This window comes from Ictalurus furcatus, chromosome 2 (genome assembly GCF_023375685.1).
Source record: "Ictalurus furcatus strain D&B chromosome 2, Billie_1.0, whole genome shotgun sequence".
Classification (NCBI taxonomy): Eukaryota; Metazoa; Chordata; class Actinopteri; order Siluriformes; family Ictaluridae; genus Ictalurus; species Ictalurus furcatus.
This window is the reverse complement of record NC_071256.1, coordinates 9198067-9213972: the sequence shown is the minus strand read 5'-3', so window position 1 is coordinate 9213972 and position 15906 is coordinate 9198067. Positions and strand designations below refer to the sequence as shown.

Genomic DNA, 15906 nt, shown 5'->3' with positions numbered 1-15906 from the left:
CGACCCCGACCCCGACCTCGACCCCGACCCCGACCCCGACCCTGACCCTGACCTCGACCCCTTAACTATTCTAATCTGCTATACTATATTTTATCTAATATTCCACGCCATGTGCTGGGAGGCGCGCTGTATATATGCAAACATAATCAGCGCCTTGATTGCTGACGGCTGACAGCAATCTAGACACACGCTAAACAACAGCCAATGACAGAACTGGGAGGAGACATAACAGAAACATACAAGCACGTGTACAGTGTACACAATGTCACGGTTGTCAACAAACGAGAAGCAGGTGCTCGCTCACCTTGCACGTGCACGCGCGCCCACGCCCACATGCTCTCCCGCGCTCTTAAAGAGGAAACCGTGACAGCCCTTAGGCAATGAAAAGAAATTTTGGGGGGGGGTCAAAAAAAAAAAGTTTTATCAATAAAATGTCCCAAAATAAACCAAGAAATTATTTGGAATCATTTTTATCATGTACCATCAAAATGTGTGCAGTAGAGGGTTAAAAATGGAACCATCTTTGGTTGCTTAGTAACCGTACGTTTTAGAATCGAATCATATCTCGGTTTCAAGTCACTCGGAGTTTCAGAAAGGCTAATGGTTTCTACGAGCAGGTAAACTTCTCCCTATTCAAACTCATTTAACATTTTCTTGTTCGACGCTAATAATGATTGACATTTGACGAACTTTTTGTGTTTACGCCGAAATATAATAATAATAATAATAATAATAATAATAATAGTAGTAGTAGTAGTAGTAGTAGTAGTAATAATAATAATAATAATAATAATAATAATAAAGTCATCTTTCTAGAGCATACATACAACAGTGCACCCACGTCCTATTAAGTAGTTTAAATTTGTTTAAAACATTTTATTATTTATTTATTATTTCATACCCGCCTTAATGATCTAGCTTCTTGTGTGCGCGTGCACGATTGCTAAGACATAAACAAAGTCACAGAGTGCGATATCGGCAATAAACACCGCTATAAAAACCCACTAACCCCTCCTGAGCTAAATATTTCCTGTCCTCCAAAGCTAGAGATGTTCTCCTCTCATCATTTCTTCTGCCTGACCTGCATTGTGTATGTTTTAATCCGGGGTTATGTGCCGTTAGTGAGGTTTATGTGGTTTTCCCTCGCAGTACCGCGCTCTGTTCTCTGCGGAGTCTGACTAATTAGCTGCATTTCACACATTCTGTGGTTTATTTCACTTTACAAGGAGTAGTAAGTTTAAAGAAGTTTTTAGTCTGAATTATTGGTGAACCAGTGTGCGAAAACGTCCCAGTTAATCTCCACTGACCGGCTCTAAATTAGGGCTCATTAACAAGGTAGGGCTGGGAGTCAACTCCAAAAAGAATTGATTAATCTATTCCAGGCATTTGGGAACCGAGAGTCGAATCCAAAAATAATCGATTCCTATATTCCAGGCATTTGAGGGTCGACTCCAAATCTTTGGACTCTCGATCCGCACAGCGACTTTGGCCGCAAATTTAGTGGGGAATCGTGTTGTGTAGAATCGACTCTTGGAATCAATTCTCACCACTTTGACTCGACTGCTACTACAAGGACTTGAACAAGCATGGAGAGGGCAGGGAGAGTCACACCCTCAGTTTCCTAACGGGCATCTAAGTGCTTCCACTTTTTTTGTGGGCCCTAAACTGTATCATGCTGGTGGTCCTGCCCAAAGCTTATTTTCATGTTTTCATTATTCCAAAAACAAAACAAAACAGATCCTTTCTAAGATTTCATCTCATTCAACTTTAAATGTCATTAATAACTCGCAGCAACACAGGGTGTGCATATAACAGTGGTGTTTATTGCAAATACTGTTCATTTGTCACTTCATAACATTGTTGAACAAAATGTGATTCTCAAAGTGCCTGACTTTTATCTGGGATTTATAGAAACACAATTACTGAAATAACTAATGTTTTCTTTTTCTCATTTCAGAGTGATTTTACAAATTTACTGATGGCTCAGAAAGTTAATGTGGAACCTCACCACATTTTTGGTTTGCGCCGGGAAGCGAGAAACAACTTGCTTTTTTTGGACGAGCAAACCATAATTTTCCCAAGCGGAAACAATTGTGTGCTCTACAACGTCCATCAGCGATGGACCAAGTTCATTCCAGGTAAGCCTGCTGAGAGCTTCACTTCCTGTATGACCTTTTTAAAATAACCAGCATTCAAACAATACAAGTCAGTTTCATTAGATATTACATACCATAGGTGTATTTCTCACAACCAAATGTTACTCCACAGGTGCAATGCCATGCCAACAGGGGCCACAGGGCATACAGGCGCTGGCTATTAGCCCTGACCGGCGCTACCTGGCTGTATCAGAGCGCAGAGAACAGGGTATCATCACTGTCTATGACATACAAAGCGAGCAGTGCTCCAAGAGACAGGTACTGACAGGCGGCAGTGACCGTATCCATGAGTTTGTCTGCATGGCTTTTTCTGCTGACTCCAAGTACCTGCTGGGCCAGTCTGGAGGACCTGCGTGGACCCTCTTCTACTGGGAGTGGGAGAAGAATGAGGTTATTGCCACGGTGACGACCAAAAGGCTTGGCTTTGTCAGTCAGGTAAAATCTTTGAATGTCTTGTAGTTGTAGGTGAAAGTACACTCTGTTAGTCCACCCTCATTCATTCATCTTCAGTAACAGATGAAGTAAGACTCGTGGTGGTATTTGCACTAGCCTGTTGATATTATTTCGAAAACAAGTAGACGTGTGCTTTTAATATTTTCAAGATTATTTTAATTTACATGTCAAATGACAGCATGTGGCTCAAGCAGAGTCTGAAGCTACGTTTCTTATTTAATTATATGTTGATGGTGATAACCATAATATCCTATAATATCCTGTATTTCTTCTTTTAACAAGACCATTTTTCATATTTAGTTGTAGCTAGCTTTGTAGTTTACAACATTATGGTATGTGTTCTTGTGCACGCTGACAGTGTATTGAGCCAAATGGGGAGCTTCTGATGTACACTAAAATGTCCGCTTTTTTGGCCTTAAAACAAACAACTGTGAATCTATTATTGTGTCTAAGTGAAAGTGTATATAGTGAGTGTTGTCTTTTCTCAATCCCAGGTCAGCTTTAATCCGAAGGACAACACACAGATTTGTGTGAGTGGAAATTATGTCTTCAAGATTTTCACATTAGAGAACAACTCCCTGAATCAGACCAGCTCGTTTGATTTGGACCTAGAAAACATCATGTCCCATGCGTGGATGTCTGAGGACTGCATCATCTTAGGGACAGAAACAGGAAAACTGCTCATGTTCAAAGCCGGACACTGGCACAAGCTGAGGAGGCCTTCTGAGAGGTAGTGTCACGCAATTCACGTAATGGAGGTTAGGACGGATGCAAATGCAGATATGAGTTTTATCATACATGACACAAGCTCATCTGTGAAACATGGTGGAGGTAGTGTCACGGCTTGTGCTTTTGTGGCTCCTTGTAGAACAGGCTCACTAATCTTTATTGATGAGGTAACTCATGATGGTAGCAGTGGAATGGATTCAGAAGTTTATGACCATGTCTATGTTTTACAATTTGGATTTGTCTGCCTGTCTCTCATATAATAATGCTCTTATCTGCATTTGTATCCATCCTAACCTCCATTATGTGAATTACATGACAGGTAGCAATAGAGAGAGATGCAGGGAACCTCTCCAACATGTTCTTGTTCTATATTAATATTATAATGCTTGTATAATCCTACAATATAATTGTGATTGGATTCTCTATGCTTTACATTATCTCCCTCGACAGGCGCATCACTGCCATCACGCAGTACTCTAAAGGCTTTGCCTGTGCAGTTGGACCAGGGCTAGTTTACCTTTATGAGAAAATAGAGGAGTACAGCTACAGGAACACTAAACAATTAAGAGTGAGTGCATTCATATTTAACATTTGGCAGAAGTTTTTATATGAGGCAGCTTACACAGTGAGGTAGCTGAGCATGATTATGGTTAAGGGTCTTGCTGGAGAACCTACCTGAGCATGAATGGAAATAATCACTAAGGACTGTGTCCATCTGATCTGCAGATTCCTCAGGACCCCTGCAGCAGTCAGCCGAGTCAGTTGGAGCAGCAGGAGATCACAACAATATGCCTGAGTCCATTAGAGGAGACGCTGGCCATAAGCACACGCCAAGGTCAAATCTACCATGTCAGCCTCGCCTCGCCCGAGATTAGCCAGGTAACAAGCAAGAAAGGGTGTGCTGAGTATACAGTAATAAAGAGAGACATTTACACCAGGTTTTTCTTCTAGTATAAAAAGGGCATCTTAAAAAAGACTGTTTTGTCCCTTCTGCTGTAATGAAATTCACTGTACTGAACCATTGTATATTTGTCCAGAGTAAGCAGGCCAACTTCGAGTTCCTGTTTCACTCTGTTCACTCGGGAAGCATCACCGGTCTGTCCACCTGCTCCTCCAAACCCCTCTTCGCCACCTGCTCCAAAGACCATTCCGTGCGCATCTGGAACTACAAAACCAAGTAGGAGCTGTTAATGTTTTATTTACATAGCAATCTTTCTCATACTCAAGGCCACCAACGATGATTACACACACTAGACATAAAATTAAAAGAAGTTACCAAGGGATAAATAAATTTATTTATTTATTTTTTTAATAGAAAATAATATATTCATTATATCATCATCTGGCTAGAAAATCTCACTCAATTTGATGCTGTTTCTGGGAAGTGGAGAAATATCATATTTTGTCCAGTCATTGTATAACTGGTACTCTGTGTGCATAATCCAAAACCCTCACAGCATTATCAGACATGAGTACCAAAATGTCCATAGTTCTAATTTCCTGTGACAGTTTTCTGACTGTATGGTGCTGTCTTTTTTTTTTTCTTTCTGCAGGTCTCTGGAGCTGCATAAGGTGTTTCTTGAAGAGCCGAAGTGTATCTCATTGCACCCAAATGGCCTCTCCATCCTGGTGGGCTTCCCTGCTAAAGTCTGCCTCATGAATGTGTTGATTGACGAATTCCGCACTGTCCAGGAGTTCGACATTGACAACTGCAATGAGGTGGGTACATGTCATAACATTTTCTGTGCAACTGCACAACACTGAGACAGAGCAACAAGTGACACTTGGATTGAGATTTTATGATTCTATGCAAGTTGGGTATAAAGCAGTAATGTGACAAATCCAAAAGACTGATCCCAGTAAAATGCCATAAATGATTCCTACAGTGCAGGTTGTCTTTTGTCTTCGCTTTCTTTCCCTGTTCAACTGGTGTTAAAAAAATGGAAGAAGCAGTACATTTTACAGTTGTGTATATATTTTGTGTACACACACACACAAAAGTGACAAGAAGTATGTTATCAATTAATTCCCTCAAATAAGATCTCATAATATGATAAGTCTGTAATTAAAACATGCATAGAGGACAGCACTAATATAATCATTATTAGATGTTCGTTCTGAAGTGTTATTATCTGAATGAACAGCACGGACACACAATTAACACAAACTGAAACCGTACTTTTTCAAATAAAGTAATGGAGTGTTCGATTTATGTGTGTCCACAGTGTGTGTTCAGCCATGATGGGAACATGTTCGCTGCTGTCAGCGATAACCTGATAAACATCTGCAACATCAGCACAGGAGAAAAAGTGGACCTGAATGGCCACATTAATAAGGTCAGTATATTTTATCAGCTAACCTGACAGGATTCCTCTTTATCTCAAATCAGAGGTGGCTACAGGGATTAAAAAAGTCACTCATATATTTTTATAAAAGTGTAAATAAAAATATCTGGAAAATAATAAGACCATTAATAAATATCCATGACTCAGATACCCTGTTCTGACTCTTCAGGTGCAGTCGGTGATGTGGAGCGAAGATGATCGTCGTCTGGCGTCGTGTGGTATGGACGGCGCAGTATATGAGTGGAACGCTCTGAACGGTGCCTGTGAGTCCTTTAAGAATGTGGAGAAATCATGTACCTACACGGATGTGATGTTCTCGCCCGACACTGGGAGCGTCCTCACTGTAGGCAGCAATTTGACACCGAATGAGCTCCGAGATGGACAGGCAAGTTAAGAAAGCATATGAATCATATGTATATTTGACTCTGGGAAAGGTGGATCGAGGTACAATTACAGCAGCTCAACTGCACAGCACATAATGAACAAAGACTTTAATCTACACACTCACTGCAAGATTCAAGCTTCATGTTTTAAAGCCTAAAGTGATTCATTTTCTGTATGTCTTTGGACAGAATTACTTGATTGTATGTGTTTTTGTTTGCATTTAGATCCTAAGGGAAATGATCTCCATGACTCACTCCGGCCAAGCACTCTTTGTTGGTACTGCTGTTGGTACTGTAAGAGTCATGCAGTACCCGTTAGAAAAGGAGAAATCCTGGACAGAGTATCAGGCGCATTCTGGTCCCATCACCAAAGTATGTGTGTTTTCTGTTGGTGTCATGATGATGTGCAACGTAAGAGTTAATGACCAAAGAAACATCCTAATATCAGAAAATAAGCGAGAAAGAATAGAATGAGTCTGTTATTTCCTTGGCTATGTGTGCTTTCTCCTGACTGAGTGATTTATTTAGCTTATGATGGTTATATCTGTTCTTGTTGCTTTTTTACTTTTCTAATCTCTCCAATTCACCATTTTTTCTTTTGTTGTATGCACAGATGGTCATCACGCCCGATGATCAGTATCTTCTGACTGCCTCAGAGGACAGCTCTGTCCTCATCTGGAGGATCACTGACCAGGAGAGACAAACGCTGGCTGTGGTAAAAGAAATACATTATACTGAAGAGGTCCTCTGTACAAAGGCCTATGTGGAGGAAAAGGTAAATATGACCATAAGCTGCATAATCTTTGAAACTGATGGAGTGATGTTTCCCTTATAGCAAGTAGTACCTTTCACAGTGGTGCACTGGGTAGCATTGCTGCCTCACAGGTCCAGGGCCCTTGGTTCAGTCCAGGGGCCAAGTATGATCCTAAAGCTTTGCTTTGATGTCCAGCCTCTGATATTTTCCTGTGTTCATTTCTGTCATCACCCAGGACCAGAGTGCTTATGCACAAATGGAGTTGCTGAAGGAGGAGCAGGAGTGCGAGCTAAATCAGAATCACATGGACTATGAGAAGAAGATTAATAAAGTCAAGCAGAATTTCCTCCAGCAGATTGAGTCTCTGAAAGGCCTGATCCAGGTTAGAACTTGAGATCTCCGTCTGATAATTTAGCTGTAAGGCCTCATTAGTGAGACAAGGACAGTAGATAGTGATTAGTTTGATTAGTGATAGGTTGATGTAACACATTTTAGACAGTCATATAATTTCATTTCATAAATTGATTCTTCTTAAAGTTATCAAATGATTTGAATGTATTTTTGAGCAACAGTTATCAAATGAGTACAAAGTAGCATTAGATATTGATGAATAAATAATTCAATAAAAATGGTATATATCTCACTGTAGATGCTGAATGCTGAAAAGGAGGAAGAGAAGGTCTCTCAGGAGAAGGCCCTGACTGAGATAATGGAAAAACATGCCAAAGAGCTGCAGGATCAGGGTAAATACACTCACAAAATCTATACACTATAACAGTACAGTATCTCTTCACATTTCACTGCACAGAATGGCTTGTGTATACTTAACCTTAAAACCCAAACTCTGTTGAGTATGTCATTGGCCTTAGGCTCTACTGAAGTTCAGCTGCAGTAGAGAAATGTATTAATAAAATATAACCATTTTTTTTCCTCAGCTTAAAACAGTATGTGATTTAAAATACATGGCTAATTTTGTTCCCAGAACATAAGCACAAAAGCCAGATGTTTAAAGCCTTCCAGAAACATGTTGAGCTGAAGCAGAGAATGCAGAGCATGCAGCATAACTATGAGGAGAAACTGCATGAGCAAGAGGACAACCATTTATGTACCATGATGAACATGAAACGGGCCTGTGATGACAGGCTGCGGGATGTAAGGAAGTCATACTGCTGTTTTGCTTTCTGTTAGGATCCTGTTTCCTCATCTCCAGACCACGCCTCTGATCATTATTGTTATCTGTATCTCGTTTTGTAATTTGTTATTTGTTTCCTTTTTTAAGTTCTAGTACTCCTAATTCCTTTTCCTAGTATACTTACTAGTTTTACTGGTATTAATATATTAGTGCCCAATTTGACACATATTGCACTAGATAGGGTGCCTACACTAAGAGAACCAGAGACACAGTAACCATTAATAGTGAAGATATAGTTGGCATTATTGTACCCTCTGTAGTTAACTATTGGACTATGATATACTTGATGCATGCATGGACCAGCTTCTTTTATAAAATCCACTACACGGGAATAGGGATCCAATTTCAATCAAGCCTTAGTATGAGTAATTTGGAGTGTTTACTCTGTAGTGTGCATCACCTTCTCCATCTTCTATTTACAGCAACAGGACAAGTTGCAGCAGACTGAAGAGAGGCTGAAGGAACTGCAGGGGAAAGTTGACTCTGAGTCCAAATATATCTTCCCACAATACGATCAGGAGCTCCAGGAAGAGAAGGAGACCAGCAGGCAGCTGGAATATGAGTTGGAGAATCAGGTGTGTGGTTTGAGATTTGTGTATATTAGCTGTGGAATATTTTTTTTAATGTAATAATAATGTAATCAAATAGTACTTTTAATATATGGTATTTACCCAATAACTTCACATTTTTAAAGAACAATATAGTTTAAAACTTATTTGAGGTGCCCAGAAATAGGTGACAAATACAGTATCTCACAAAAGTGAGTACACCCCTCACATTTTTGTAAATATTTGATTATAGCTTTACATGTGACAACACTGAAGAAATGACACTTTGCTACAGTGTAAAGTAGTGAGTGTACACCTTGTGTAACAGTGTAAATTTGCTGTCCCCTCAAAATAACTCAACACACAGCCATTAATGTCTATACCATTGGCAATAAAAGTAAGTACACCCTAAGTGAAAATGTCCAAATTGGGCCCAAAGTGTCAATATTTTGTGTGGCCACCATTATTTTCCAGCACTGCCTTAACCCTCTTGGGCCAGGAGTTCACCAGAGCTTCACAGGTTGCCACTGGAGTCCTCTTCCACTCCTCCATGACGACATCACGGAGCTGGTGGATGTTCGAGACCTTTTGGTCCTCCACCTTCCATTTGAGGATGCCCCACAGATGCTCAATAGGGTTTAGGTCTGGAGACATGCTTGGCCAGACCATCACCTTCACCCTCAGCTTCTTTAGCAAGGCAGTGGTAGTCTTTGAGGTGTGTTTGGGGTCGTTATCATGCTGGAATACTGCATACTGATCATGTTCTGCTTCAGTATGTCACAGTACATGTTGGCATTCATGGTTCCCTCAATAAATAGACATATGAGTGCTGCCAGCATTGCTGCAGAGGTTGAAGGGGTGGGGGGTCAGCCTGTCAGTGCTCAGACCATAGGCTGCACACTGCATCAAATTGGTCTGCATGGCTGTCTTCCCAGAAGGAAGCCTCTTCTAAAGATGATGCACAAGAAAGTCCGCAAACAGTTTGCTGGAGACAGGCAGACTAAGGACATCGATTATAAGACCAAGATAATCTTATTTGGTTCAGATGGTGTCAAGCAAGTTTGGCGGCAACCAGGTTAGGAGTACAAAGACAAGTGTGTCTTGCCTACAGTCAAGCATGGTGGTGGGAGTGTCATGGTCTGGGGCTGCATGAGTGCTGCCGGCACTGGGGAGCTACAGTTCATTGAGGGAACCATGAATGCCAACATGTACTGTGACACACTGAAGCAGAGCATGATCCCCTCCCTTTGGAGACTGGGCTGCAGGGCAGTATTCCAGCATGATAACGACCCCAAACACAACTCCAAGGTGACCACTGCCTTGCTAAAGAAGCTGAGGGTGAAGGTGATGGACTAAACCCTATTGAGCATCTGTGGGGCATCCTCAAACGGAAGGTGGAGGAGCACAATGCCTCTAACATCCACCAGCTCCGTGATGTCCTCATGGAGGAGTGGAAGAGGACTCCAGTGGCAACCTGTGAAGCTCTGGTGAATTCCATGCCCAAGAGGGTTAAGGCAGTGCTAGAAAATAATGGTGGCCACACAAAATTTTGACACTTTGGGCCCAATTTGGACATTTTCACTTAGTATTCACTTTGTACTTCAATTTTGTACTCAATTTTCACTTTGTACTCACTTTTGTTGCCAGCGGTTTAGACATTAATTGCTGTGTGTTGAGTTATTTTGAGGGGACAGCAGATTTACACTGTTACACAAGCTGTACACTCACTACTTTACATTGTAGCAAAGTGTCATTTCTTCAGTGTTGTCACATGAAAAGCTATAATCAAATATTTACAAAAATGTGAGGGGTGTACTCACTTTTGTGAGATACTGTATGTAATGTTAGGTAAATATGCATCTGGCTGTGATTATTTAGCATTTTGTTTGCACCATTTTCAGTGCAGTAGTTCACATGTGGTCATGGTGATTAGGTCCACTTTCCAATTCTATTAACAGGATTAGCAGAGTGAATGACCACAACGTGCTGTTTTTCAATATTTTCCCATTTGCTATGTGTAGAAATGTCTTACCATGTTTTAAAATTCATGTCAGCACCACCATTGTCAATCATGATACACTTTGATCCACCTTCACTGTGTAATTAACATGTGTGCATGTGTTTGTTTTAAGACGATGCAGTTCTGCAAAATAAAAGAAGAGATACAGGACCAGTGCCTTCGGATCAGTCAGGTATGATGATGATGATGATGATGATGATGATGATGATTAATGGGTAGCTGATCAGAAGGTGTTTTTATTTTAGCTTCAGGTTAAGGTAGAGGAGATGAACAGCAAAAACAAGGAGACAAATCAGAAACTGAAAATACAGGAACAGGTTCTGAAGCAGATACTGAAAATACTGGAACAAGAGCTGTGCACAGAGAGGAAGAGGGTTTGTTTCACCACAATATGCTTCGTTTATGATTAATAATTATTATTTAGATCTTATAGTTATTTGTAACATGCAGTGAGTGAAAGGATGCAAATGTGTAAACTAAATTTGGTAATGATTAGGACTTTTCCAGTAATCAAGTTCACAGCAAGGGTCAAATCATAGGCAGGCAATAAGTACAATAAAACTTTGCAAACATACATTGCAATAAAAGGGTATAAATAGAATATGTACTCATAGCCTAACATAAAACTGATGACCACAGTAGGAAAACAAACTAATCACAAGATGGGGTGGGGACAGAACCAAAACCTAGACATGCGAACATGGTGCTCATTGCTTATTGGGGAACTTAATATTGTAGTATTTATATATATATATATATATATATATATTAGTGATAATGCCTCACAGAGATGGGTTGAAAATGTAATGCAACCAATGGCAAAATATACAGGAATCTAGGATCTGAGTCCAAAAGAGAGGGAAATAATTATTTTTTATTCCAAGTTACCTGCACAACAGTTCCTATTTAATTGTGTTTTGTCAGAATCCTAACTGAATTACTTTAAATGACAGGATTCAACATATTACATATTACTCATATTACAGGAGATATTGATGATAAGCATTACAATTTAACAACCGGTGGCACTTTTTGTAATATCTTTGTTTCCACAGGTCATAAACCTGAACACTCTGGTGAAGAGGATGAAGGCCGACATTCAATACTGCTCAAGCTTCATCCAGCAGCCGAAGATGCTGAAGGAGAACTTCATAAAACTCCACAAGTCCTACAATCATGAAGCAGATGTGAGGATTAATACGCATGCACGCACACACGCACACACGCACAGCCCAATGTACTTATACCTGACTGAGTGTGATGACTGCACTAGGTGAGAGTTGGAGTGAAGGCGGGGGACGTACAAGAGCACACCAGGCAGAGGGAGCGCCTGCAGAGGACAGTGGTTTCTCAGAAGAAACGCCAAGCTATGGAAACCAAAACTCAGCCAGCAGATTGCTCCAAGATCCTGACAGTAATGTGGATTTCTTATCAGAGTTTTTGCCTGATTCAGGTTTTTTTTTTTTTTTGTGAAAAGCACCTTAGGTAGCATCTCCTTCTCCATGTTCACTTTACAGCAACAGGACAAGATGCTGCAGGAGGTGACGAAGTCTGCTAAAACCGAAATCAAGCAACTGCAGAACAGTATTCAAGAGAAAAAACAGATGTTTAAAAATGTGAGGAGTGTAACAGTATGACAGTATATAGGATTTTATACAGCATCTACATTGTCAGACACTGGAAGGCTAGAATTGAGTAATGAGTCAATTAAAGCCTAACAAAGTAACTTAAGTTAAAATTAAATACAAGTTTTAAAGGGGAAAGGTGTACAAACTTTTGCCTTTTGTTTTTATTTTAGCTCGAGGCTGAGGTGGAGGAGATCAAGAGCAAGAACAAGACCATGCAAGAACTGAAGCAGAAGCTGGAAATGAAAGAAAAAGAGCTGTGTACAGAGAGGCAGAGGGTTTGTTTCACCACAATATGCTTTGTTTATGATTAATAATAGTTACTAAGACAAGCGGACATGCCACTCATTGCTCATTGGGGAACTAGCAACAATGCCTCACAGACACTGTTTGAAAAGTAATACATACAACCAAAAGCAAATATAAAGAACTTCGAAACTTGGAACTGAGTCCTGAAGAGGGGAAAATTTAAGAAAAAAGTTTCATTCCATGTCACCTGCACGATAGTTCCTATTTAATTGTTTCTTGACAAATGTCCAGATTGAATGACTCAGTATTGCAGTGCCAGGGTTCAGCATGTATTTATTACTAATTTTATTGGTGATACAGATAATAAACACTACAACATTGGCACCGGTGGTTAAATTGTAATGTCTTTCCTCAGGTCAAAAAGATGAACACTCTGGTGAAGAGGATGAAGGCAGACATCCAAAACTGCTCAAGCTTCACCCAGCATCCAAAGAAGCTGAAGGAGAACTTCACAAAACTCCACAAAAGCTACACCCAGGAAGCACATGTGAGATTAATACACACACACATTATATATATATATATATATATATATATATATATATATATATATATATATATATATATATATATATATATATATATATATATATATATATATATATATATATATATAAAATACACACACACATACACTGACACAAAAACACACACACAGTGTACTTATACCTGACTGAGTGTGATGACTGCACTAGGTGAGAGTTGGAGTGAAGGCGGGGGACGTGCAAGAGCATACCAGGCAGAGGGAGCGCCTGCAGAGGACAGTGGTCTCTCAGAAGGACAGCCAGGCTATGAAGGCCAAAATTCAGTCAGCATATTGCTTCAAGATCCTGACGGTATGATGGCTTTCTTATCAGCATTTCTGCCTGATTCAGGTTTTCTTCAGGAATCTGTCACTGTGTGTCTGTCACTTACTCAGGTTCTCCATAAGGGTGTGTGCTTACTCCACTAGCTTCTGTGTTCATAATTGTTCAAAAGCAGGAAACTGGCATGAATGCACAGCAGTAGATTCTGAGGAATGGATGCATGTTTGCTTTTAAATATTGCTTGTATAACAACCTGAGATAGCCCAAGCCAAGTCATGAATTTTCAGTGTTTACTAAAGATTGCTGATAATAATTGTAAGTGTAACTTGGAGAAAATCGAGTTATGTTGGAACCCAGTAGACTTCTAAAATAGCTTCTATTTTCTGACTGACAAAATGTGCAAAATCATTGCTACTAAGGTCTGGGGGAATTCATTTGTTAGTTTTAAAACTGTACTAATTAAGAACCCAGTCTTATTTTTAGTGTCTTCTATGGAAAGCCATATGTCATTATTCATGTGTATCATCACACTGTTTTAAGTTATAAACAATGTTTTCTAATTGCCGCCAGGCGTTAAGTTAGCGTCACTTCATAAGCATATTAATTTACATAGTGTGATGCTACATCCCCACTGATAGGTGTCAGTACGGAAACCAAAAAGCAAAAACAGCATCTTAAAAAAAATCCTACATTTGGCTCATTGTCACAGACAGAAACATAAACATAGATAGGTCAAGTAAAAAAATGTCTTCACAAAATAATTTTTGAACACATCTGACTGAGATTAGGGATTGTATCAATGCACAACTTGACCCTTTGCTGGTGGTATCAGAGAATGGAGATGATGGTAGACAGGTAGTGTAGAACACATTGCATGTGTAGGCAAACTGATGTGCTTATAAACGCAACTTGTTTTCTCAGCTGCATTTATATTATGTGCTCATCAGCTCAGTACAGTAAGACAAGTTAAGTGCTTTAGAATGTCCACAGAAAACATCAAGCTCATGCCTTAAGCGGTACACTTTTTTGAAAGCTCAAACACAAATCACATTTCTATTTTAAAATATTAACTAAAGTAATTGTCTGTCATTCGTACTTTATTTATAAATTAATCCAGGTCCTATTTGTAATAGTGTAGTGATTTTCCTCTGGTTGTGTGGATTTACTTATATAAGCATAGGTCAAAGGTTAGGTATTATACAATATTTGCTTTTTGTGAAATCCTGTACGTAATCACTGAGAAAATGCATGTACCCATTAATTTTACTTCAATTATAATTCTACAGTACATTTTGTGTTTATTTTTTACCCCAGAGGGAACCTCTCCACCGCTTACCTTGGAGAAAATTCTAGCCTTTACATCAGGATCCACTGCCATTCCTCGACTGGGGTTTCCCAGTTTCTGCACCATACATATCTACATTTACCCATCAAGATGTGAAGAATAAAGAATGTTCATAAAGAGTGGTCTGTGAGTGGTGCATGAATATATCTCCTCTTCAATCGGACATAATTTGTTCTAACCGGACATTTTTTGGTACTTGCACATTAGGGATGTCACGAGAACCGATACTTCGGTACCAAGTCGGTATCAACATTCTTAAAATGTGATGGTACTTGTTTTTCTGCAGTATCATTGGTAATGAATGTACCAAGGTTGCAATTCTTTCGGAACTGATGGTGTCAGCAAATATGCGTAAGAGTTTTAGTCAGTCCAGAAGTGCTAAAAAAAAAAAGGAATGCCTACAAGCACACAGGAAAAACTACAGAAGATGGCAACTTTAGCTTCGCCCTGACTTGTTGAGAGGAAAGGTGGTTTGAAATATGGAAAATTCGAGGCGAATGACAACAAATATAATTGATGCTCTGAATTCGGTGTGTAACCGATGCTATCGTTTCAAATTTCAAAGCGATGAAACACCTTGAATTTGGCAAAGCACCTGAAAGACCCCCTATATTATGTTTGTTTGAGGCAGCTGGCATTGTGGCCGTGAAACCAGCTAATGTTATGCTCCATGTAATGTTAGCGATAGCCAGTTATTTGTTAATGATGTTAACGCATTGCAGTGTTATAAACCACCTATTAATGGGCCACCATGCATCGCCATTCAGCCTGTGTCCTGTCAGCAACAACGTCACTTATAATTATTCAAATGTTAATGGTTTTAACAATTCTTTTTTTTTTTCACGTAGACATTTGGCATGTCCTGTAGCGCCACCTATGGGAGAAGGTTTACGCAGCTCGGTGAACCTCTTCCCATCTTTACTTTTGAAAGACTCTGCCTTTCTAAGATCTTTTTATACCAAATCATGTTACTGACCTGTTGCCAATTAACCTCCAGCTGTTTCTTTTTAGTAACACTTACTTTTCCACCCCTTTGTTGCCCCTGTCCCAACTTTTTTGAGACATTTCCATTGCGAAAATGCCAAACATCAGATATCCCATTTGTGTCTAGAAATAATGTAATGGTATGTGTTGATTTAGATGGGGTGGTAGTTTTGACAGAACTGTGGTCTAAAGATGAGGACATCACCCAGTTCATATCTCCTCATAATATCAAATCAGGTGTGTCGAGGTTTGTCTAG

General features: G+C 39.7%; 1 protein-coding gene across 1 annotated transcript; it reads left to right on the top strand.

Annotated features, from left to right (window-relative positions):
- Nucleotides 1-479: 479 nt before the first annotated feature.
- Nucleotides 480-14787, top strand: LOC128621245 (cilia- and flagella-associated protein 57-like). The gene is made up of 25 exons (XM_053646871.1): nucleotides 480-617; nucleotides 1958-2138; nucleotides 2269-2591; nucleotides 3104-3339; nucleotides 3789-3906; nucleotides 4065-4217; nucleotides 4376-4515; nucleotides 4892-5057; nucleotides 5564-5674; nucleotides 5853-6068; nucleotides 6292-6438; nucleotides 6680-6841; nucleotides 7056-7202; nucleotides 7470-7563; nucleotides 7803-7972; nucleotides 8435-8587; nucleotides 10693-10752; nucleotides 10826-10954; nucleotides 11636-11767; nucleotides 11854-11994; nucleotides 12098-12196; nucleotides 12379-12483; nucleotides 12870-13001; nucleotides 13210-13350; nucleotides 14635-14787. The coding sequence occupies exons 2-25, from the start codon at nucleotides 1979-1981 to the stop codon at nucleotides 14671-14673; spliced, it is 3474 nt and encodes a 1157-aa protein (XP_053502846.1). The 5' UTR covers nucleotides 480-617; nucleotides 1958-1978; the 3' UTR covers nucleotides 14674-14787.
- Nucleotides 14788-15906: the final 1119 nt, after the last annotated feature.